At 44.3% G+C, this 26442-nt stretch overlaps 1 protein-coding gene across 3 annotated transcripts in view; it reads right to left on the bottom strand.

Moving 5' to 3' along the window:
• The window catches only part of PM20D1 (peptidase M20 domain containing 1), a 486974-nt gene that overhangs the window by 295604 nt on the left and 164928 nt on the right, over positions 1 to 26442 (bottom strand). For all 3 annotated transcript variants that reach the window (XM_044076838.1, XM_044076837.1, XM_044076839.1), the window contains one exon: positions 15190 to 15323. In XM_044076838.1, coding sequence (XP_043932773.1) covers positions 15190 to 15323 — 134 coding nt within the window. The remainder of the gene's footprint in view (positions 1 to 15189; positions 15324 to 26442) is intronic.

A 26442-nucleotide genomic window follows, 5' to 3' on the forward strand; every position in this document is an offset into this window, starting at 1 on the left:
TGCAGCTAGAAATCCATCTGGACAGAGTTACTTTAGAAACTGAAGTCCCTAGTCTACTGTCTGAAAATGAGACAAAGAGTTAATCAGATTTCCTAAAATCTTTTGTTCTATGTAAATAGAAACACAATTGTTTGTGGACATCTAGCTGATGAAACTTAAATTCTGCCTTGTTAGAGAATTCAGGGAAAAATACAGGCAGCTCAATAGACTGGTTGAGGTTGACCACTGAAGCAACCTTAAGACATAAAGGAAAGATTAGGTCTTAGCAAAACCCTATCCTTGTGAAATACCAAGTAAGGGGGCCGAACCAATAAAGCTTGGAGTTCAGATACCCACCTAGCCAAAGTGATGGCTATCAAAAAGACTGTTTTCCAAAACAAAAATTTAATGTCACAGGTTGCCGCGGGCTCAAAAGGAGGCGCGGTAAGCTGCTGTAACACAAAATTAAGGTCCCATGGTATTACAGGATCAAATATTGGAGGTCAAAGTAGCATAGTCCCTTTCAGAAAAGCAAAACAGAAAATCCAAAAGTGCACCAAACTGCTGCAGATAATCCAAATAATCCAACGACACCTTCTTACTTTAAATTCTTTATTCGAACAAACAAAACTGGTAGTAAGTGCTTTCACGTCCTTGTGACGCTTCCTCAGACTTCAGAAAAGCCCTACAAAGTCTGTGCACCATTAAATTGGGTTCATTAGCAACATGAAAAGTAGAAATGGCTGCCAACTGCACTTTGATAGTTGCCACAGTGGATCCCTGGCTAAACAGCTGAGAAAGAAACTCTAAAACTGATGAGATGGGAGCTGTATAGGGATCAATCTGTCTTTCATGAGCCCAAATGGAGAATCTCTTTCACTTACTGGAATAAATCTTCCTAGTAGAAGGCTTGTGGGAGGAAGACAGTATATGAACCACCTCCGGTGAAAAATCATGAAGCCTGACTAGGGACGGAAATGGAGCAGCCATGCTGTGAACCTGCGGACCTGAATGGAGGGGTGGAACTGCCCTGACATATGAGTCAACAGATCTGGCTCTAGGTCCAGAATCCATGGATCATCCATTAGATAAGGGTGATGAAAAGGAAACCAGATCTGATGAGGCCAGTGTGGTGCAATCAGTATCATTTTGCTTCCCAAGGACTGTGCTTTCTGAATAACCTTAATTATCAGGGGAATTGGAGGGAAGGCATAGAGAAGACCGGAGGGCCAGTCATGAACTAGAGCATCCCTGGGTGCTTCCCCCTCCTGGGGAATAAGGGTGAAGTAGCTGCTGCATTTGGTATTGAGGGGGTTGGCAAATAGATCGCAGCAAGGCTGACCCCATCTGTGGAAAATCCGTTCCGCCACTTGTTCATTCAGGGACCACTCGTGAGGCATCAGAATAGCTCTGCTCATCCTGTTGGCAATCACGTCGGACTTCCCCAATATGTGCATTGCCACTAGAAAGTGCCGGGAAGATACTGTTCACTGCCACACTCGAAGTGCCTCTCTGCAAAGGGGATATGACCTGGTTCCTCCCTGTTTGTTCAGATACCAGACCACTGACATGTTGTCCGAGTGGATTGCAATTGTCCTATGAGGAAGAAAGCTTTGAAGTGCTTGCAGCGCTAATAGCACCGCTCTCATCTCTAAGACGCTGATATGCAAATGGATCTTGTGTTCCTGCCACGTGCCATGGACTGTCCTGCCGAGATAATGCCCCCCCACCCGATCTGGGAGGCATCCGTGGTCACAGTGGCAATCGGAGAAGGAAGAATGAAAGGCATACCCGCGTTGAGACTGCTGGTCTGAAGCCACCAGCGCAGATCCTCCTTGCATCTGTCAGTTATTACAATAAGATGGAAGAGTGGGAGATGCTGAAGAGACCATTGGGCAAAAAAGTAGCCACTGAAGAAGCCTCATGTGAAGTCTTGCAAGAGGCACTAGCATAATCATGGCAGACATGGTCCCTAACAACTTGAAGACCACTTTTGCCTTGACCTTCTTCAGTGGTAGTAGAGTGTAGACCTACTGCTGTAAAACCTGAATTCTCTCTTCTGGCAGGAAAACCCTCATGAGCACCATGTCTAATTCACCGCCGATAAAGGTAACACGCTGCGAGGGCAACAGTGCAGACTTTTCCCAATTCAAGGTAATTCCCAGACTTTGGCACAGTGCAATAGTGGCATCCCTGGTCTGTAGTAGTAGATGCCTGATGGTGGCAGACAGGAGCCAGTCGTCCAGGTACAGAAACACTTGGAATCTCAGACATCTCAAGTGAGACGTTACCACTGCCATGCATTTGAACACCCTGGGGGCTGTGGTGAGACCAAAGGGCAGGGCGCGAAACAGAAAATGACTGGCTCCCAGCTGGAAACGTAGGTGACTTCTGGATGCCCTGTCCATTTTTATATGGTAGTAAGCATCCTTGAGGTCAATGGAGTACATCCACACATCTTTCCCTAATAACGGGAGAATTTACTGTAACGTGACCATGCGGAACTTGGACTTCTCTCGGAATCCCTTTGACTGGGAGGGATGTCTGGGATTCTTTTGTTTGAAGGGGGAGATGAAATAAGGGGAATATGATAACCTCTGGAGATCATCTCTAATACCCACTAGTCTTGGGTGATGTCTCGCCAGGCTTCTGGGTATAGATTAATGTGACCCCCGACTGGCTCCAGAGACGCACAGTCGGGCCTCCTCTCAGGAGTGCTGGTAGGGAGAGTCACAAAAGGAATCACAGTCCCCCTGGTTATGTGGGCCTCCTCTGCCTCTAGGGTGGTGTCTACCTGAATTTCCACTACCTCCTCTGCCTCTGGAGGGGGAATCACTCTGTGCGTTGTGAAAAAACCTCTGCGATTTTCTGAACCACATTTTTCCACCTTTCTGGCCCTTGGGATAAGGTCTAGAAGGCATGGAAAAATGGACTCCCACGGCAGACAGGGCTTTTCCTTCCTGCTTGCACCTAGTGAGAGTGTCCTTCACCTTGGTTCCAAATAAGGGTGAACCGTCAAAGGGCACATTGGTGAAGGTAGACTTGAAGGCCTCCGCGAAGTTGCACAGGCACATCCAGGAGTGTCTCCTAAGACAGACTCCGGAACTCACAGCCCTGCTCGCTTCATCGGCTGTGTACGAGATCAGCCTCATGGAGGAGTTGGTAATAGAATTTAGGGTAGACATCTGAGCATTGACTTTCTGAGCCATAGCATCTGAAACGTTACCCTGTAGAGAATCTCCCAACTCCTTTAGGAGATCTCTTTGGAGCCGTGTACAATGCGATAAATAGTTCAGTGACCACAGTGTGAAGGCCGCTGAAGAGAACACATGCTTCCCATACATGTCCATAGCCCTGGACTCCTTGTTAGGGGGATGGACAGTAGATGAAGGATGGACGGTAGTTGAAGTTTCTGCAAGTTCCTTCTTGGTGGCTGCTGCCACCACCATGGCATCTACTGGAACGCCTTTTGTAAGAAATTCTTTATCAGGGGGAGCAGACAAAAACTTGTTGGGTCTCCTAGGGACCGGTTCCACAGTCTCCGGAGTTTCCCACACCTTTTGACAAACGATGTCCAGGAGCTCTTTGAACGAGGGAGAAACCCAAGAGGCAGAGGGCTGGGACCCAAAGGCCTTCAGTTACACCGACTCCTCCTCAGAAGGGGCTTTAGTATCTCTAGTATATAGTATATATTTAGTGTCTCAGTATTTCCAAGATATCTGAAAAAGAGATATCGTCAGAAGATGACTTAGGGGACATGTCTGACTCCGAGGTCGGTGTCAGACGTGAGAGACTCATCTTGGGGAGTCAATGTACTTCCTCTTGCACACTCTCTTTCTGGGTGTCTCCTTGGGTAAAAAACCTGGGGAGGCCTTAGAAAGCTGGGGACCACTCATGGAGGTATCCTGAGGCCTTAGGTCTCTGCTGTCCCTAGATAGAGGGTGATCTGATACTGGTATCAGTGCTGGAGGGGGAAGAGTGTTGGTACTGTAAGATGCAGCTGATGACCTGGCCCGCACATTCCTCATGACCTCGAAAGCTGATCCCCCCCCGGCTCCGAAGGTCGACTAACCGCAGAAGACACCCTCGGAGCCGAGGAATTAAGGTCCGAAGCTGATGTTGGGTCTACGCTCACCCGAGCCGAAGCACAGAGAGGAAGGCTCGGAGCCGAAGAAGTTTGACCCAATACCACCCTCTCGGCTCCGACCGGTGAACTGTGAATCCTGCACCCCATGGACGGCACCGACGGGGTCGGAGTGGAGATTGGAGCAGAGATGCCAGAAGGGGCTACTGGAACCGACCTCGAGCCTTAAGACGGAACCAACAGCTCTGGCTCAGAAGAAAGGTCTGGAGGAGGAACAGCCAAAGATGAAGGGAGGACGGGCTCCAGAGCTGACTGGGCCAGAGCCGAAAGCAATTTATCCAGCAACGATGACTGGAGCAGTTTCCTCACCACTCTATCGACATCGTCATCAGAAAGTGTCCTGGAGGACCTAGAGGACATGGTCGGGGATCTGGATCTCCTTATAGAGGGAGACCTAAGAGTTGGAGAAACCGGTCGAAAAACTGGAGACCGGCTCCAAGCTGACAAATCTGTCACTGGCTCCAATAAACCAGGAGCCGATGTAGACATCATTGACGCACTGTCTTCTGTCGGCCCCAAAGCCAGTGGAGCCGAAGAAGTAACTGTAGTTTTAATGATTTTCTCCGGCAGCTCCGAGGAGACTGACGGAGCCGGAGACCGTTTCTTAGATGATTTTTTGTCCATCTTTTTGTCTGGTTTGGAAGGAGAAGACTTGGAACTGGAAGATCTCTCCAAATCCTCTTCAAAGGAAGGTTATAGCAATCCCTTTAATATTAGCTTGTTCTTCCTCTCTTGCAGCACGCAAGGGCTGAAAGCGTGTCAGAACAAGCAGGATTCCTGTAAATGAATAGCCCCCAACCAATACACGCACACAGAGTGCCCATCCGTCAAAGACATCTTGTTGTTACACTTAACACACTTTTTGAAGCCCGAAGGCCTGTGCTCTTTAGAATCCTTAGACATGTTAAAGGCAAGAACACACACACACACACAGGGGAAAAACGGTAGGGGCACCTTCACCACAGAAACCAAACAGAGTGTGGGAAACTAGAGCCTCTAACTTAAATGGCCTAGAGACTGCGGGGTAACCACAGGGAGAACTAGGTCCTCTAAGTTAAACGGGCCTAGCCCAGGAAGAAACAGGGGAACAACAACAGTCACACAACAAAGAACCCACTAACAGAAGGGATCAACCTGCTACACAACAAGAAACAAAAACAGGGGAGGACTAGGTCCTCTAACTGAAATGGGCCTAGCCCATAAACACCAAGGGAAATGGGATACCAAGAAAAGTTCAATTGAACTGGTCAGAAGCAGAACACACGCACTAGCTAGTAAAATAGCTTTTGGAGCTACTAAATCAAAAAATAAGTAGAAAAATTGTACTTAGCCACGGCCAAGAGCGAGACCACGTCCAAGCTGTACGAGTGGCAAACAAGATCTGGGGGATAGGCACATTGCAGCATGGGATACCTCTTAGCCACAAGCCAATTGAAGACTTCGAGCTAGAGTATGGCCGAGTCAGAGCCGAGACTCGGCTCCGAACCCACAGGTAAGAATGTAGGCGAGATTGGACTACATAACATCCTCTTTCTCCAGATCAAACAGGGAAAGGATTTCTGGTACCAAAGGAGGAGGGAATTTGGAGGCCTGTCCTAGGTCCTTCTTTTCTAAATCATATAAAAATCCCAAAATTCAAAATGCCTTTTTTTCAGTCTCTGTCACCTCACATACCACTTTTGTCTTCTAGTATTGCTGTAGTTAAAAGATGCTTATCACATTCCAGTTCTCAAAGATTTCAGAAGATTTTTATGTTTTTCTGAGCTGGTTTACATTTTCAATTTTCTGCTGTAATCTTTGTCTTGTTTACAAATGCCTGGTTCTTTTAACATTCCACTGCAGGTTGAAAGCCTTCACATTCTTTCATAGCTAGAAGATTGCCTTATTTTTGCAGATTGTTTTACAAGTTTTCAAGAATTACTGGCTTGGCTAAAGAACATTTTTTCCTCAGTCTGGGACTTTAGGAGGAAAAAAGAGAAATATCTCATTCCACCTCACAGGTTTGTGTTCTTTGGGTATCTCCTGGACATCCCTCATGATGGCTTTTCTTCAAAACAAAAGTAGAATTTTACAAAGAGCAACTTCTGATGTTATCTAACCAATCTCTGACACCTGCCCGGACATATCTCAGGTTTCTTGCCTTCATGGCCTCTACGATTCTGATTCCTTTGGCCAGACTTCATGAGGAAAATTCAGTGGTTCCTCAATCAGTTTGGACCCAACACCAGCATCCTCTATCATTTCAGATTCCAGAAATGGGACTCATATAAATGAAGTTACTTTGGTAGGTAAATCAGCTTTCTCTCAATCCAGGTTTCCCCTTTTCCCCTTCCAAACTTACTCAATCTGTAACCACAAATACCACATACTTTGCTTGGGGAGCTACATCCAAGGGTAAAAGTTCTGGGTCCGTGGAATAAGCAAGACAGACTGAAACATATAAACAAATAATGGCTCTAATAAATGCACTAAAATCTCTAACTCATCCTTAGGTCCCAGAAACTTCTAATCACAAACTGCACTACAGTGATGTAGTACATAAACAGGGGCGACTTACTTGCTTTGCAAACTAGCTATGGTAGCCTGGGAACTAGCAACTCAGCACAATTAATTCCTACTGGGTACTTAAAATCTGTAACAGCAGAATATTGCTTCAGACAAGCTGAGCTGGACCACGACAGATCCCTATGAATGGAAGTTGAGCCTGGGGTCTTCCAGAAATTTATACAGATTTTGGAAACACTTCAGGTAGATCTGTTTACCTGCATTCACAACAGATAGTTACATAAGTTCTCCTTTCTTCTCAAAGCAGCCAAGAGCAATTACCATAGCCTTCCTCACAGTATGGACTTACTCATACAGGACAGGGGTTGTTACATTCCAACCTTCAATTTCATCAACCAACTGCCTGGATGACAGAATTTAAATACCTTTTAGTCACCTGTTTTATCAGGACATGCAGCAGGTATTAAAGGAGGCTATGAAACCAGATACTAAAAATCATACGCTGCTAACTGGAAAAGATTTTCTACTTGGTACCGTAGTAAAAAAAATTACCTTCTCAGGCCCACACACTTCTAGTTCTACAGTACTTGTGAGAGTGGTCATCTGGCCTTTCTTACTCTTTTATCAAAGACTCACCTCTTGGTCATCTCTGCTGGTCTGCCAATGGATCTCCCCCTCCCTTTTTGCCCTTCTTCAAGGCAAACAGTTCTAAAAGGGGTTTTATATTATCTACCCACCTACAAGACAGGTAGCTCCCCTCTTGGGATTTGAACTGTGTACTGGAGAAACTTACCTTTTTATTTTGAACCTGCTCATAAGGTTGATTTAAAGCTCTTATCTTGGAAAAGTACAGTTGTATAATAAACTTAGTATAACAGTAGATGTTTGAATGATTACTGATGCAGTAGCCTAAGCTATATGGGTTACATCTTGCTAAGGATATAACAGGCGACCAACTTCTAAAGCTTTTAGGGCAGCTTCCAAGCACTCAAACCATTAGTTAGCTTGAGCTGAGCTGACAAAGTCAGGTTTGGGGTGCTGAGCCCTTCATAACTTTCATACTAACAGAGATAGAGAGAGAGGTTCAAGCCCTGAGAAGACAATGATAATAACATAACAAAAAGTTCACACTCTTAACATAAAAAAAATATAAAAATAAGAGGGGGAGGGAGGGAGCGACTACTACAGTAGTGATTATTCGTACATTTACTGTTTTGGTAAGGTTACTTACATAGCTGTACTATGTTCTGCATAAGGTCAATGCTGCAGTAGCCTAAGTTACATGGGTAGTTTACTGTTGCTTAACATGACTTGGAGGGGGAAGGATGTTACAAAACACGAACAAATGGAGCCAAAGGAAACCAACACATTTTGAAATGGTCCTTTTAAGGGGTGTTTTCTAAATTTTATGATGTTTAATGCCATTGGTGGAATTCAGTTTTGGAGGGGTACTTAAATGTTGGTTGTGTAATGTCATTCTGAAGAAGTTTCTTATTTTAAGAGACGAAAGCGCTAAAAATTAAAGCATTTTGCTGAACAGCTGAACTGGTTTTCATTGCCTGCCTCATTTGGTACACCACAGAAGGATCTTATTCTACCAAAGTTGTCTGTGGACATTAAAGGTAAGGAGCATCTTTTTTCCACCATTTTTAGGCTCTAGAAAGAAAATAGGGAGATAATAGCTTGGCTTAAGGTAAACTTGGATGCCACTTTAGGCATAAATGAAAGATTAGTTCTTAAGAAAATCTTAACTTTGTGGAAAATGAAATAATGTTGATCCACCATGACAGCTTACAACTCAGATACGCTTGCTGCAGAGGTCAGAGCAATTAGTATGACTGCTTTCCATGTTAAGATCCTCGGGTCAGCCTGATGAGCTGGTTCATAATGAGCAGGAGTTAGATCCCAAGGAGGAGCCACCCATTTCCTAGGAGGCTTCTTGTGCAACACCCCTTTGAGAAACATTTTTATGTGAACTTGCATTGAAAGAGGGAGATCCATTGGCAGATGTGCTGAAATAGCTGACAAATAAACCTTGACTGAGGAATAAAACAGGCCATAGGATAACTTGACACAAAATCTAGAACCAGAGCAACATTGGCCTTGAAAGGGTGCTGGTTGTTTTCTTGGCACCAGCTAAATATACAACGTACTTGTAGCAGGCATTCTTGCTTCCATTTATACCTACTGCATTTCCTCAGTAAACAGGTGCCTAAAAGGTATTAAAATTCTATCAAGCAGGCAGTCATATGTACATGTTTGGGGTTGGGATGTACAATACACTCCTGCTCTTGTGCAAGTCCAGTCTGTGAGGAATCTTGTGGTAACTGCCCCTGACCATTTCCAAAAAATGGGGAAACCACTGGTGCCTTGGCCAGAAGGGAATCACCACAATGATTGTACAGGAGTCCTTCTTTATCTTCAGAATGACCCTGGATATTAGTGGAAAAGTATACAGGAATGCATCTGTTTTCTGGGCCTTCTTGCATTGAGTCTTGGAGCATAATTTTGCCATCTGACTGTTGCAAGTGGAGGCAAATAGATCAATTTGAGGTGTTCCTCACAGCTGGACCAAATCTTTGAAGACCCCTCTGATTTAATTTCCATTTGTGAGGGTCTATGATACACAATTTTGCTCTCATAGTGTGTAATATGTGCACGAAAAAGACTGTACTGAAAAGCTGCACCCCAGGCTACCATGGCTACTCTGTACAGAGTAAGATCTGCTTCTCCCTTACTTCTATATGTACCGCATTACTGTCTGTAAACACTTGAATAGGTCCTGGGGAACACAGATGGTTGAAAAAAATTCAGAGCATTTATAAGAACTAACATCTTTTTTATGTTTATGTGGTTTGATCTTTTTTATTTCAAAGACCCTGCACTTTTATCCATAAACACTGCTCCCCCAAAAAAGTCTGAGGAGTCTGTTGTGACCAACTGTGATTGAACAGGAAGGGAGAATGGGAGACTTGTATTCTTAGAAATTTGGTGTCTTTACCACAAAATCACCCTTTACTCCAAGACTGGAATCTCAAATGTCAGATGATGTTTATGTTGGGACCATAGAGATTTCTGGTACAACCAGACTATTCTCATGTGGAGTCTTGCAAGAGGTATCATGTATGCTATCAGACCCTGAATCCTGAGAAATTACCTGGCTGAGACAAGTTGCTTAAGTGGAAAAATGTAGGACTAGATCTAAAAAACACATCTATTTTTTCCTGTGGACGTAATGTTCTTTGAATTGAGATGCCCAGGAGATGTCCCAGGAAAACAAACTTGTGAGATGGAGTCAGACAAGATCTCTAAGTTCTCTTAGTATCGCAGCCTGTAAATAAGACCACTTACCCAACTGACAGATTCCTAACACTTTGAAAAAGACTCTGCAAAGATAAACAAATTGCCTGAATAAGGAAAAATGTGAATATTTTCTAGTTTGCAATAGGCTATGATTGGAGACAAGTCACTTTATGAAAACCCCTGGAGCAGTAGATAGACCTAAGGGTAATGCAGAGAGCTGATAATGTGATCCAGACAGACACAGAAAACCTTAAGAAACTTCTGAAATCTGCATCAATAGGAATGTGATGATATGCATCTTTTAATCTGAGGTCACTGGAAAACACAAGTAGGGAATAAGGGCTAACTAGTTGTGAAGCTACAGCATTTTGAATTTGGGTACTATCACAAACAGATTCCGACAAGAAAGATTCAGAACTGCTCCCCAACAAGCTTTCTTTGGGACCAGTAACACCCTAGAATAAAATCCTTCCCATAACTGAGTAGGAGGGACAGATTCTATCATTCCCTGACCAAGCATATGCTGAATGACAGGAGTAGAGAGTCTTGTTTGGCAGTTGAGCCAAAATCATACAAAAAGGCACAGACTCCCAAATGCCACCTGTAACCTTGATGGATTACTCTGAGAACCCATCTGTCTGAAACTATCTGTTGCCAAAGAGAGAAATGGAAGTTCAGACTTTTAGGTCTTCCAAAGTGGGAAGGGGTAAGAAATCTTTCATACTGTCATTTAGACTTATTAGACTGGCCTTTGCTCTGGGCGTTCCTTCTTACTTTTTGAAACCTCCCTGACATTGCTTTTTTTAAATGTTTGCTTGCCAGCAGCTTGTTGAGACTGTTTATTTTGCTTTTTAAAGAAAGTTGGGGAAGGAAGCAATGAATCCCCTGGCAAAAGTGGAGAAGAAAGGATGAAAAATCTGAGAGACCACTTGAATCAGTTTTCCTCTGTATCACACTTTTAATAACCTCTGCAACAGAAGGTCCAAAAAACTAGTTCTCTATCCAAGAATTCTTCATTTCACCTTTGACATCCTCTGGGATGTTTTGAGAATGCAGGCAGGCAAACATCTTCATAAATGTTTCAGTGGCAGCAGTTCTGAAGTTGGCATCAGGCAGAATCATAAAGTAGACTGTGAGACAGAAGAAACCAAGTTACACAAAACAGATTTATCCTCACAAGAGGAAACCTATATAAAAATATTTCTCATATTCTCACAATAGGCAAACACATTTCAACATATGAGCTTGACAGCTAAGAATTCTAGAAACAAGTACTTGAGAAGAATACACTTTTCTCCTGAATCTATAAAAAACGTTTCCGTTTCGGTCAGAAGGAGCTGTATTAGTATTAACCACGTTTATTAGCAGCTGGATTCACTAAAGCAAATCTACTGAGTCTGATCTGTGAGGAGTGTATAAGAACTTGAAAAAACGAGGCACTTTATATAGTATTCTGCTTTTTGGGGTGGCAGAAGGCTGTCTGTCAAGGAAATTGCCGAATGACAAAAGCACTCTCTAATGCAGACAGAACAGGAGGAAGAGGAATACCTTCTGAAATTCCAGTTATAAAAAATCATAATACTTATTGAAGGTCTGAGAAACATCATTGTTTTCTCATTGAAACAACTGATTCATTCTGGAAATAGTTTCAGAGAATCCTTCAAAAGTACTGGCCCCAGCCCACTCTTCCCAGAACATAAATCAATAATCTGTGGATACAGCACAAAATCAGTGCCTTCAGAATCATTTTGAGGTTTAAACTCTAAAATCTCTTCAGAATATGAAGCATCTTTTCATTTTACCAGAAACAGCTATACAGGAAGGTTTAAGAGCATGCACCAAACCCTGGCTAAGCCCAATAAATTACCCATTTCCAGAGTAAATGATATAGGAAAAGACGTGTAAGTTTTTGTTTCTTTTTAACAGGCATTTCTGCAGAAATAGACTCACTTTTACCAGCAAAAATTCCCCAAGGATAGGCACAGCTTTCTGGTTAGGCAGAGGGGCATTCTCTGCTCTTTTTCTAAAGATGGACAAGAACAGCTCTCTCTTTCCCAGCAAGGACACTCCAACTCCTGCAGAGGATGCATCTAACCTGTGGTCCATGGTGGCTGTAGGGACTGCACTAGTGGGTCTCAAGGAAAAAATATGAGTGGTCCAAGGAACGAGTTTTTGGGCACAGCAGAGTCACCCACCTATGGTGGAGGCATTTTAGCAGCCTGCTACAGTGGTTAAGGCTGTTTGACAAATTTCTTCTTTTTGTGGCTGAAAGAAGGAAGAACCAAAGAATCAGTTAGGCTGTTTCATAGTTAAGCTGGAAAAAGTACATGATTCTCAGGGAAGCATGGCAGCAATAATCAGTAATACAGGTAAAGTGTAAAAATGTAACTTTTTCCCCATTAAAGCAAGTAAAATTTATTTTACAAAATTGCTGCAACCCCCAAAAGTAAAATAGCACAAGTTTTACCACAGAAAATTTTGTTTAATGACAGTTTTAACACCTTTTTACCACAAAAGTAAAAAAGTAACTCTCCCATTTACAATTGTTCAAGTTGTGACAGTCATTAAAACACTTTCTCATAGCTTAATTAAGTTTTTTACATACAAAGTAAGTTTTCTGTCATAAAAAGTAAAGTGGAAGGTTTTTCCCCAAAGAAAACTTATCTGCTAAGCAATGGAACAGCCTTAGCCAACCAATTTTCCAAAGCCCACAGAGGAGCTCCCTCCAACAGCAGAAAAGTTCTGAAGGGCTTGGCTTAAGCTGACAATGGTTTGGGTGAATGAAGGATGCCCCTGAAAGCTTTGGAAGCTGGACGGCAGTTATAAGCTTAGTAGGCTATATCCCATACAGCTTAGGCTACTGTGGCAGTGATCCTTAAGAACATACAGTGTTACTCATTGCTTTGACTTCTGCAAGAAGAGTATATGAGTTAAAAATCTTATGATAATTTAATGTTATCTAATATTTTACAAGGACAGAGTAAGATTAAATCCTTTATGCCTAAAGTGGTTTCAGAGTTTACCTTGAATACGACTATACAGCTCCTTGTTTTCTGCTAAGAACTAAAAAGTAGGGGAGAAAGAATTTTACACACTTTGGTTAACCACAGGCAACTCAGATGCTACATACACAGGACACACCTGGAAGTATCATTAACTGTTCATGTCCTATGAAGGTAAGAAAAAGGAATGGTCGGTGTCTAAACAGACAATTTCTAAATGGCTGTCACATGCTATTACTTTATGTTATTCTCACCATAACAAGACCTTCCAGGTAGGGTCAAAGCCCACCACTCAACCAAGGCTTTAGCTACTTCTGTGGTGTTTTAGAAAGGAATGGAGTCTAGAAGCATAACAGAAGCAGTAACCTGGTTATCTGTGCACATTTTCAACAAGCAATACAAATCAGACACTTTCTCTAGGTCCACAGCAGGTTTTGCTAGGACCATTTTCTTGGGGCTTCTAAACTCTGATCCCCCTTTCTATCCAAGCTCTGGTGTTCAACTCGCATAGCTTAGACTATTGCAACAATGACCAAGTGATGAACACAACAGTTCTACAAGTGAACTTACCATGAAATTAGATGTTCAAATTGATCACTGCTGCAGGGCCCCTTATTTTATTATGTTTGATGCCAGGGTTTGGATAGTCTTCTTTTTCCCTTGCTCCAAATACTTAACGCAAATTTAGCTAGCAGGCCATTAGCCCCCTTTACTTGAAGCTAAGAAAGCTCTGAAAGTTTGTCACCCTAACCACTGACTTTATATTGCTCTTTGGAGCTCTTTAGCAGTTTGGGTACATGGAAGGTGTCCTCAAGATTTGGAGGCCAACAGTTTGTCATATCCTTGGCAGGACATAGCCTGTATAGGCTACTGTAATAGTGATATATTCAAACATCTACTATTACGGTAAGTTTACTTGTATAATAATACTTCCATGATAAACTACATTTCTGCAGTCCCTGGAAATAAACCAGAATATAAATACATACCACCTATTTCTTGATTACTTTAATTTAATGTAAAATGCACAGACTGATTAACATGAAAGACACTTCTTAGGTTTCATCATTCCTGACTTAACTTTTCCACCTACCTAACCCAGGCATTCCCATCAACTTGACCTCCACTACCACAATCTCATCTACCAGGCTTTACTACCAACAGTTTGGTCACAAATGAAAAACAAATTGCAGGAGTGCAAACGTTAAACCAAACTGCAAATCTTAAACAAAGAAGAATTCTGGAATAAGCAGAAGAAATACTTGACTTAGGTACTATGGTAACAAAAAATGTATAGCTCAGTACTACAGTAACATTCTTAACTTCATTGCAAACATTACATACAAAGCTTGTCAAAATGCCATGGGTTCAACATTCAAAAGGGCTGCTGGTTTCTATCATAGGCAGAGCTAGGGTGGCTGCATTTTCTAGGAGAACAGGGATGAAGCATCCTTAGGTTATACTTTCAGGGCCACCTGGGAAGACAGGCCTACATCAGTTGGTGGTTGGAGATGCAGGTGGCCTGACTCCAAAGTTAGAATGTCACTATCCTGTAGTGAACATGTTCAACGGTAGTATGTGACAAGCAGACAGAACCCACTACTGACACTGCTACAACCTTGCACCTGTCTGACAAATCTGTGACAAGCAGACAGAACCCACTACTGACATTGCTACAACCTTGCACCTGTCTGACAAATCTCCTGCAACAACAATTCTGCAAGCCATCTTGGGTTCCCATTTCCTGGAACACTTCTCTCACTGAGAATGTAAGAGCCTACATGACAGAAGGCTTTCTACAACCTTGATATGTATGAAGCAGCGTGGAGGGTAAGTAGGACAGCTGTAATATTAATGAGCTGCTACATTCAAGGGTTGGGGACAAGAAAAGAACAGTTTTGTGTATATGTGTTGGGTGGAGGGGAGAAATACTGTACTTCCAAAACTACTTTAATGAACTGCAGGTCTTATAAAGGGACTGACATACCAGTTCCCAAGCTAATTATAAGCCTGTTCTGGTACATCAGTCTACTCCATGGGGTCTAGGCTGTACAGGGAAAGTGCATCTGCACATCATTTGAGACTGGGACCAGTATGCAGGCTAAATTATTTGAGCAGAGATGGAAAACACAACAGTTATTTTGTATGCCAACCACAGGGCAAAAATAAACTGCAAAGACAGTGCCATCATAAGCCTGTTCACAGCTATTACATAAGACAAAGGCAGTTACAAGTATCCTTTACTGAAATACTTACAGTGCTGTTGGCTTTTTAATCCCACTAATGACATCTTCGAAAATCATCATGCCTTCATCCAGTAGGAAGGATAATGAAACGCCTCGGGCTTGCAGAGTAGATGCAATATTCTTGGCTCCAACCAAACCTTGTATCTATGGTAAGAAACCTGACTACATTACAGGGCAGTTATGGTGTCCCATCATCTAATAAATTATGTTTTCTCATCAAATGCATTTGTAAAGACCATCTATATTAACCCCTGAATGTCTGAATCAAATGTCCACAAAGTATACTAAATCAGCATCTCCTAGTAACTACATTCTTCAACATGTAATATTAGAAAAGCAGAACTTTTATTTCAAATAGTCCTGTTATTTTATGTTACTTTAGGCAAAATATATAAATACGAAAATAACAGGCTATTTTAGCTGGCATTAAAAGTAATTGTGGAACAAATGTGAATTACCTAAAACAATGTACTGGTGTAACAGCAGGATATAGAAACTAAATAGAAAGGAAAAAAAACTTCAAGGTGTTTATAAATTATATTCTACTGTAACTAAGCATGCTAGGTTTACTTATCCCTTACCCTCATTAAGAAAGGCCTTCAGTTACTATAAAACTGAGCATGGGCGACTGTTGACAAATTAGAAGTTATGTACTCACCATAACGTTACATCTGAGTAGGTGTATTCATTTGTCTGCAACCTGTGGGTTATGGATCCGATATCGGATCCGAACCGGCATGGTTTATCAGCTATGGATCCGAGCTCTCAGCTCCTCCCCTCAACCATAATGCCCTGCTCTCCCTACATGACCTCAGATCGAGTTTGCCAACAGCATGAACACCCTGAAAAGGGTAACACATCATATGCAGGAAACCGAAAAGGCCAGGGGGATAGGAGGGCGGGATGGTTGCAGACAAATGAATACACCTACTCAGATGGAACGTTATGGTGAGTACATAACTTCTAAATCTGAAGTAGGAGATTCATTTGTCTGCAACCTGTGGGACAGAGTCCCCAGCTACCTGAACCTTGGGCGGCCATCATGGAAGGATATTCCGGAGCACCGCGGAGCCAAAGGATGCTCTACCCCTAGATGTAACATCCAACTTGTAGTGGGAAATAAAGGTATGAGATGAAGCCCAAGTGGCTGCTGCACAAATATCATCTAGAGGAATCCTAGCCTTAAAGGCGGCCGAGGTAGAGACTGACCGGGTTGAATGGGCATGTACACCCTCCGGTGCGGGCCTTCCAGAAGCTTGATAAGCCAATAAGATACATTGTGAAATCCAGCGAGATAATGAGACTTTAGAAATTGGCTTGCCCAAATTAAATTTAGCAAAGGAAATGAACAACTGGTCGGATAGCCTATGACCAGCCGTCCTGTTTAGATGAAGCTTGTATTCACCCTTGTTTTGATATTTAGGAAAGAAAACAGGGAGGTTAATAGATTGATTAATGTTTGCTTCAGAAGCTACCTTAGGAAGAAAGGACGGGTTGGTCCTGAGGTAAACACGGTCCGGATGAAAGACCAAGTAAGGAGGTTTAGCTGATAATGCTTGAAGCTCTGAGACTCTCTTGGCCGAAGTAATGGCTACTAAAAATGTGGTCTTGAAAGATAAGAATTTCAGATCTACCGTAGCCGCCGGTTCGAAGGGGGGGGGGCGGTCAAGGCCTGGAGGACTAAAGAAAGGTCCCAAGGAGGAACCGCTTGCTTTACAGGGGGCCTGATAAGGAAAGTACCTTTTAGGAAAATCTTACACAATTTGGCAGACATCAGAGGACTGGAGTCATGACCAATATGATAATGAGAAATTGCCGCAAGTTGTACTTTGACCGTGGAACTGCTGGCACCATCATTAAAAAGAGAGGTTAAGAAGTCAAGCACCAAAGGGAGAGGAACTGTGAAGGGGTTTAGGCCTTGCCGCTCTGCCCACAAAGAGAACCGTTTCCACTTACTGCGCTAGACTTTCCTAGTGGATGGCTTATGAGCTGCCACCAGGATGGCCTTAACAGGGGACAAAATACCGGGAGTCCTGATCAGGAGTGGAACTGGAGCAGCCAAGCGGTTAGCTTCAGGTTGTCCAGATTCGGGGGAGATAAGCGGGAAGGATGAGATATCAGATCCGGAATGGGATCTAGAATCCAAGGAGGATTCACTGAGTGAGACCTTAGGAAAGGGAACCAGATCTGTCGAGGCCAAAATGGAGCAATGAGAATCATTCTGCACCCCAACCGAGAGGCTTTCTGAAGAACTTGGAGCATCAGAGGCAAGGGGGGATAAGCATACAGAAGACCGGGTGGCCAAGCATGCACCAGAGCGTCTCTTGGGGCACCTCCGGGAGGAGGTATTAGAGCGAAAAAACTGTCGCACTTGGTGTTTGAGGGAGACGCAAAAAGATCGCAACAAGGAGTTCCCCACCGTGCGAAGATGCATTCCGCTACCTGAGTATTGAGAGACCACTCGTAAGGGGTGAGAATGGTGCGACTGAGTTTGTCCGCTAGGATGTTGGACCGACCCAGAATATGCATTGCTATGAGAAAGCGGTTGGTGGAGATTGCCCATTCCCACACTCTCATGGCTTCTCGACAAAGAGGGTAAGACCTGGTTCCTCCTTGTTTGTTGATATACCAGACAACAGACATGTTGTCCGATTGAATCGCAATTGTTCCCAAGGGAAGAAAGGCCTGAAGTGCTAGCAACGCTAGGAGCACTGCTCTCATCTCTAGAACATTGATATGCAGTGAGGTCTCTGAATCGTTCCACGTGCCTTGGACCGTCCGGCCTGCAAAATGCCCCCACCCGAGGCGGAGGCGTCCGTGGTCACCGTGGCGAGAGGGGGAGAGGCACAAAAGGGGCGGCCTCCGTGGAGATCTGGAGAGTGTAGCCACCACAGGAGGGACCGCTTGCAAGCCTTGCTGATCGCAATGGGATGATGCATAGGAAGAGCAAGATACGACCACTGAACTAGGAGTGTCCATTGAAGGATGCGCATATTGAACCTGGCGACAGGAAGAAGCGCTATCGCTGCCGCCATGGACCCTAGGGCCCTCAGGACCAACTCCGCCGGAACTGAGCTTGAGTGGAGAATGGCCCGCACCTGGAGCTGCAGGTTTTGAACTCTGTCCGCAGTGAGGAAGGCTCTCAATCTCCTCGTGTCTAACCTGGCACCTATAAAATCTATGAACTGCGTGGGTGCTAGGTTGGATTTTTTTGTGTTTATCGTGATGCCCAGACGAGGAGCAAGATGGAGAAAGGAGTCTCGCGCCAGGAGAAGTAGATGCTTTGTTGGGGCGGTGAGAAGCCAGTCGTCCAGGTAGGGAAAGACCTGCACTCCCTGAAGCCTCAGGTGGGCCGCTACCACTGCTAATACTTTGGTGAACACCCTGGGGGCTGTGGTGAGACCAAAGGGAAGGACCCGAAATTGGTAGTGACTGGCTCCCAGCCAGAAGCGGAGAAACCTCCTGGAGCGCCTGTCCATTAGTATATGGTAGTACGCATCCTTGAGGTCTATGGAGCACATCCAGTGGTTTTCTCCCAGCAGGGGGAGAATAGACTGCAATGTAACCATTCGGAATTTCTCCTTGGGAACTGCCAGGTTCAAGAGAGAAAGGTCTAAAATTGGTCTTAGATCCCCCGTCTTTTTTGGCACTAAAAAGAACCTGGAGTAGAACCCTGATCCGATCTGGTCTGGGGGGACGGGCTGGATGGCTCTTTTCTTTAGCAGATGGCCAATTTCTGCCAAAGCAGCCTCCCACTGACCGGGTGGAACGTCGGGGAGGGACTTCAATTTTGGCATGTGACGGAAAGGGATACGGTATCCTCTGGATATGATCTGGAGGACCCAGCGGTCTGATGTTATGGACTCCCATGCCGCTAGGTGCTCCGAAAAACGTCCCCCGACTGCCTCCAGAGTGGAGCAGCCGGGCAACCCTTCAGGGCTGCTGCGCGGGCCGTTCAGAGAAGGGTTCTCTGGACCCGAAGTTCCTGGGAGCCCCTCTGCCCCTAGGGCGGCGTCCTCCCTGTCCTCCTCTGCCACAGAAGGAGTGGTTGTCCGGAGCAGGCTGGGATTGCTGCGACTTCCAGAACCACATCTTCTTCTGACCCTTTTGGTTCCTAGAATAGGGCCTCTGGGGTACAGAGAAGCGGATTCCGACGGCAGACAGCGTCTTCCCGTCCTTTTCGCTCTGGGTCAAGGTGTCACGAACTGTTTTGCCAAAGAGGGCAGAACCATCGAAAGGGGCGTTCGCAAATGACGCCTTGAAGTGCTCCGTGAAATCGCAATGACGGAGCCAGGCCTGACGTCTAGTAACTAGGCCTGCCCCTGCGGCTCTAGCGGCACCTTCTGTAGCATGGGACAGTAGCCGCATAGAGGTATTAGTGACGGACCTGAGAGTGGCCATACGGGTGAAGTGCAGCACTTTGTCCTCCTCCGACATGGACTCTGGGGGGGATGCAGCGTATTCTTTTATAAGATCGCGCTGCATCCTAATCACATGTGCCAGGTAGTTCAGCGCCCTCACTGAGAAGGTCGCTGAACTAAACATCCGCTTCCCCAAGTGGTCCATCATCCGAGACTCCTTGCTCAGGGGATGGACTGAGGGACTCTCCAGAGCAAGTTCCCTCTTGGTGGCAGCCGCCGTCAACATGGCATCTACCGGAGGCCCCTTACTCCAATGGGCACAGTCAGCTGGGGGACTGAGAATACGGTCGGGCCTTTTTGGGATTGGCTCCACGGTGTCCGGTTCCTTCCACGCCCTGGTGGTAATGAGGTCCACCAGGGGGTCGGCAGGAGGGGACACCCAAGAGGTAGACGGGCCCGCTTCAAATGCCTCCAAGAACACAGACTCGTCCGAGGAAGACTTGGGGGCAGACCACCCCCCCCTTATGCGGAGCATTTCCATGATGTCTCCAAATGAGACATCCTCAGGGGGTGATCTTGGGGAGCCTTCCCCTTCCTCCAAGTCCGTGTCTTCTGTGAGAGACTCGGGGGAGTCAATGTGCCTCCTTTTGCACGTATGTTTGCGGGGAACATCCTCCGGGGGGCTGTCAGAGGACTCCTCGCAAACAGCGACCTGTTCCAAGGGAACAGCTTGGGGCAAAGGAGCGGGCTGTCCCAAGGGCCGGATGGTGGAAGCCTGACCCAGTACAGATGGAGAGCTGGACGGAGCCGAAGCAAGTGCCGGGGGTCCGGAGACCCTCAACAGGGCCTTCTCCTCTACATCAAATGCCGAAGGGGAGCCGACCTCGACCAATGGATCCGACAATAGGCTCCCCCTCGGATCCGAGGAGTGGATCGGAGCCGGCGCCGAAGCACTCGGATCCGAAGGGACAGTGCGCTCCGACACCGACCGCGCCGAAGGAGCACTAATCCCCCCGGATCCGAAGCTCGGATCCAGGCTCCGAGAGGTCGGATCCAAAGCACTCGTGGGCAGGGTCGGATCCGAAGTACCAAGTACTATCGGCGCCGACCCACCCCGCCCGGCTGCTCGGCTCCAACTGCTCGAACCCGGGTAGCGGACCGGAGAAGGAGAAAGAGGTTTAAAGAAAGGTCGAGCTCCCCAGAGGGGAGGCAAGAGCACTCCCATCTGCATCTGGGCCTGGATGAACCTTCTCATCATCCGTCCAGATCAGCGCCTGACAGGCTATAGGTTGATCTCGACGAGGCTACCGAGGTAGGCCTTGAGTGCCTCCTGGATAGCCTCGACGGAGATCGGGTCTCCTCCTCCTCAGGTCCCGGTGAAAAACACACGGGTGACCGGAGCCGAGGAGGGGGAGAACCAGCAGACAAGGAGGCCGGAGGAGAAGCCCGCTTGGCAGGCGGGGCCGAAACAGAGGTCTCGGCCCGCCGCTTATGGTGCTTCTCCCTCCGGTCCCTCTTTCTAGCCTCCCTCTCCTCCGAACCACTACAGGGAGGTTGAGTCCCAGGAGGAGGAGGTGGAGCCAGGGAGGAGGGAACCGTCGAGACGGCTCCCCCCGAAGGAGCGGAGGCCGGAGCCGAGTCCGGGGGCAAAAGTCCCGCCAGGACAAGCTTAGACCTCCGCTCCTTCAATGCCCTGGGGTTGAACCCTGCACAAATGGAACCTCCAGATGTGAGGTGTTCAACCCCAAGGCATCGAACGCACCGAGTGTGGCCATCAGCAGGGGAAAGCTTATGGCCACACTCGGAGCACTTAGAGAAAACAGCTTTAGGTTGCTCAGACATCCTAAAAGCTAAAGAGTTACTTAAACTAAAAGAGAAAAAGTAAAAGTAACCAAACACACACAACAGGCCCAAACACACACTACGCTACCAGCGAGGGGAGGGAAACTAAGTAAAAACAAATTTAAATCACTAAACAATTATAACTATCAAAAGAGGAACCTAAACTTTCACTCAACTTTCACAAAAATTTTAAATTTTAACAATATAAAACTTTAAAAACACCACTTAGCTGAAGAGCTCGAGAACACTAATCTGGTCACCAGCGCGGCAAACTAGATGGGTGAGGGGAGGAGCTGAGAGCTCGGATCCATAGCTGGTAAACCATGCCGGTTCGGATCCGATATCGGATCCATAACCCACTGGTTGCAGACAAATGAATCTCCTACTTCAGATACATATTTTGAATAATCATATAACTTTCTACTCTTACAGCAGTAGGCCAACCAAGATACAATCACTAGTGCACAGTTTAAACATAATGGACAAATAGTGATGCAATTTCAACCCCTGATGAAGTCAGTTCAAAAAAGCTTTTGTTAAACTTAGGAATAACTCCAGCACAAGTCCTGATATGATCTTAGAACTGTCTCAGAAATGCTTTATGCACATTGACTCCTATCCTGTTACACATTTTAAAGCATCTATTCTTAAGAGTTATGTTCCATCATTACTGAAAATGGGATAAACTGGACTTCCCAGTTCAGAAAAGGGGAGTCTAGACTGCTGTTGGCAACTACTGAGTCATTAGCCTCTCTCACTGGCAAAATGTTAGAATAGACATTGTAAAAATCTTACTCTCAACAAATGTTGTGTCTACTGATCTGTCTCAGCATGGGTTTATAAAGAAGAGATCATGCCTTACCAAATTATTCGATTTTACAGTGATGCACTGGTTCAACGGTTACCAGTGGAGGTTACCTTTAGTACCATGGTATTATACATGGGCTTAATATTCTGTGAACTAATTACAATGTTAAGGATAATCAACAGTCACCATGACATAACATTGTGTTTGAAAACTAGTTTATTCCACTACATGTGCGCCATTCCTCAGGGGGTCATTTCTGGGTCCCACATTACTTAACATCTTTATGACCACCACTGCTAGCATTGTGCACTACCAAAAGTAGTAAGGTTATTATCGCAGCATGACGAACAGCATACAATGCAGAAAGTACTTATACTTATTACATGCACTGTCCACTGTTAAGACCATAGTATTTAATATTAAGAGATATGGCACAATGCATTTTGGCAAAAATAACAGTTTATATCCCTGTGCAAGCAATCACAATATTATCAACATAGCAGATTATCACAAGCAGTAAGGAGTTTTGTTGACGATAGGTTTTTGTTTAAATTTAACATCTCTCCAGCCACTCTGGTGGCTTAGAGGGTTAAAGCCCTGACTGCTACCCAGGTGACCTGGGTTCAATTAGGAACTTGGGCATTTGATTGAGTTGCCTGGGAAGATGGGATATTCCCTATCCTCGGGGGAGGGTACATGCTGATGTCTCTCCAGGTGAGTGCTACTGGAGGGTGGTGCTCAGGGAAGTTGGATGCCAGGCAGGAGGGGCAGGATAAATTGTCAGTGCACACCCCTTAGGGCCTAGTGGGGGTGGAGTACATCATAGTTTTTTATACTCATCCAGTTATAGATCGTGTTAGGCATGTACAGAAAGGGACATGGGGATTTTTGCTCACTCATGAAGCTCAGCTCATACTGCCATTGAAGAAATTCAGCCCTCAGACAGACTGTGAACGGGCTTATTGGGTGGGCAGAATAACCAGGGAAAAACAGTGGTTCTGAATGAAAAAATATACATCTTCCATATCTTCACGAGATGCTACTTTTGTGACAAGTAATGTATTTTAAAGCCATTTCATTAAAGGAAGCAACATTTGTCTTTCGACTGTAGTACTCTTTCTGTGAGGTCCCTTATCGAACATGCACCTTTCTGTATGTATTCTGCCAAGACTTTCAAACTGCAGGAGTTCAATTTTTTTTTACCAAAGAAATAACAGAGTAAGGGCTGCTACCTGCTCCAAAGCAATGAACAGCAAATTATACAGTCTATTATGACCTGCTCAGGGGCGACTTCATTACTATATTCAAATTTGCTTTTGACGAAGGTCGAAATATTTGTTAATGCAGAACATACTGTTTGTAAAGATCTCCACATAAACAACCAAGGGCATGACATCCAAAACTGTGCTAGGATATTAATTTGGGAAACTGTAAACAAATTTAAAAATCAGATTTTTCTCCTTACAGAGGAAGAAGATTGTAGAAATATACTTCTCTCTACATTATTAGCTCTACAAATGCATTTTTTAAACTTATAAACTTAGGTGACATAAAATTCCTTGCCTAATTGCACAATGCATGACAGGGAACCAAAAAGAATATTTATGAGAGCGCTAAATTCTAAAAGCCCCACCTTTAACACTTCTATTGCAGGCATTATGTACATGCAAACAAAAGGCAGCCCAGCTATCTTCAATATATTTTTCCCTGGAGGAACACATTTTTTTTTGATGAAGTACATGCTAAGGAGGAAATGCCAAAGTTTGCCCAGCAAAAAGTGAGCTGTGAAACAGGAGATTCTGCTTCTTGTTCTTCTGGTAATAAAGAACACACAGAGACTGCATCAGTGAAACCTTTTCCAGTGTTCAAAGGAAAATGTTTAAGAGTAGGAAAAAAACACAAAACTCGATTAGAAGAATTGAGAATAAGTTGGAAACAATCTTAATTGCATAACTGCAAAATAAGGGGAATCCCACAGAACAAGAGAAGGAGCAACTGCAGAATGCTAAACAGAAAATAAGGATTACTTCGATAATATGCATGAGTTTTTTGATAATACCAATAGGGCACAAAAACTTTTAGCACAACGAATCACACAACAGAAAGTAGAAAGGGCCGTCACTAATCTTAGGAAGCCTATAACAAGAAAGCTAAGAGATCCTGTAGAAGTATTAGAAATATTTTGGAAATTCCATGAAAGTCTGTACAAAGCAGAGACATATGGAAATCAATGAAGGTACAAATGTAAATGTTCATGGAAGAATTAAACATGCCAAGGTTGGTGGCAGAGGAGGCTCAATTATCAACAGTTAGGATAGGAGGAGAGGAGATAAAAATGGTAATGTATAACCAATCTACAGGAAGGTTCCCAGGAATAGATGGTATTTCCGTAGAAACCTGGAAGCTTTGGAGGGAAAAAAAATGATAAAGATCTGGAAAGTTTTGTTTAACAGTATCTTAAGAGGAGAAGTATCAACATCATGAAAGAAAGCGGTGGAAGCTGTAATACCTAAAGAGGGTAACGATCCATCAGATCCGGCTTCATACAGGCCCATTGCAATACTAAACCATGCTTATAAAGTGGTTATGTCTACGATGGCTAAAAGAATGGCAAAAGTGATATCAAAATTGATAGATATGGATCAACTCTTTCTTTACCGAAACTATTCAATCCCTAGCTAGACAAATGAACACCAACAACTATTACCCTCCAAACAAACCAGCTAACTCTTCTTACAACTTCTCACTAAATCCTATATCTACTTCTTACATCTACAGACTCATCCACAAACTAAAACCTTGTACCCCTTCAGCTGACAAGCTCCCTTCCCTTTTTCTCCAAAAAGCAGCCAAAGAAATTGCATATCCTATAACCATACTCATAAACACAACTATCCTAGAAGGATCCATCCCAGACATCTGGAAAGTCTCTCATATTATTCCACTACATAAAGGTGGTAACTCTATTGACTATTCCAACTTTAGACCAATTGCTCTCCTCTCACCCTTAGCTAAAATCATGGAGAAATGTATTCACCAGCAACTAGTACACTATCTCTCTCTACACAACATTATAGCACACTGTCAGCATGGCTTTCGACCTCATCACAGTACCACCACTGCCCTTCTTTCCTTTATAGAAACTATTAACAAAAATTGCAACAATAATCTTCTCTCTTCTGCTCTTTTCATTGATCTTTCAAAAGCATTCGACATGGTCAACCACTCTCTTTTAGCAAACATTCTTGAATCTCTCTCATTTGATAACCTAGCCATGAAATGGTTTAGATCATATCTTAGCAACAGACAACAAGCAGTTATATGGGAAAACCATATCTCTTCCCTTTTGCCTATTTCCATCGGAGTTCCTCAGGGCTCCATTCTTGGTCCACTTCTTTTCTCCCTCTTCATTAATGATCTTCATTCTGCAATCCCACAAGCAACCTGTATTCAATATGCAGACGATTCGACCCTTATTTGCACTGCTCCATCCACTACAGAACTGATCTCACTAACCCAAAATATATTCAGGACAGTTGAAACATGGTTCTCCCAACGGTTCCTCCTACTCAATGCCAAAAAAACTAAACTTCTCCTTTTTACACCCACCACTCGGACCCCCCCACTAGACTTCTCCATCTCCTCAGACAATGACACCATCATCTCACCTGATTCGACAACAAAATTGCTAGGAATTACCACCGACAATAAACTCTCTTTCGATCAGCACATTAACAATACCATCAAGTTAGTTAACAGAAAAATGGGATCCCTATATCGAATTAAACCCTTTCTAACACCATCTACTAGAGCCAAAATTGCCCAATCCCATCTTCTATCTACTCTACTATATGCCTCCACTATTTATACCAACCTTAGGAAAAGCAATCTCAATAAACTCACAACATGCTATAATAATATTGCCCGCTTCGCCACTGGTAACCCCTTCAGAACCCACCATTGTCTCAACTTAAAACTACTAGGCTGGCTTGAACTCCAAAACTACCTGCTTATTCCTCAACTCTCTACTGCCCATAGTGTACTATATCAACCTGACAAGACCCCTATTCTCTCTCAACTGATAATCCCTTACAATAATCTCAACTCCCTTCGCTCCTCCCATAAAATCATGGCCAGATCAATCAAGTCCAATAACTTTGCAGGTGACTGTCTTTTCACTAATACAGTAGGAAAAAAATGGAATCTTCTACCTAGTGACATAACTCTGACTACATCTTTGCCTCTTTTCAAA

Source organism: Protopterus annectens, chromosome 7.part0 (assembly GCF_019279795.1).
Source record: "Protopterus annectens isolate FY-2018-M chromosome 7.part0, PAN1.0, whole genome shotgun sequence".
Classification (NCBI taxonomy): domain Eukaryota; kingdom Metazoa; phylum Chordata; order Ceratodontiformes; family Protopteridae; genus Protopterus; species Protopterus annectens.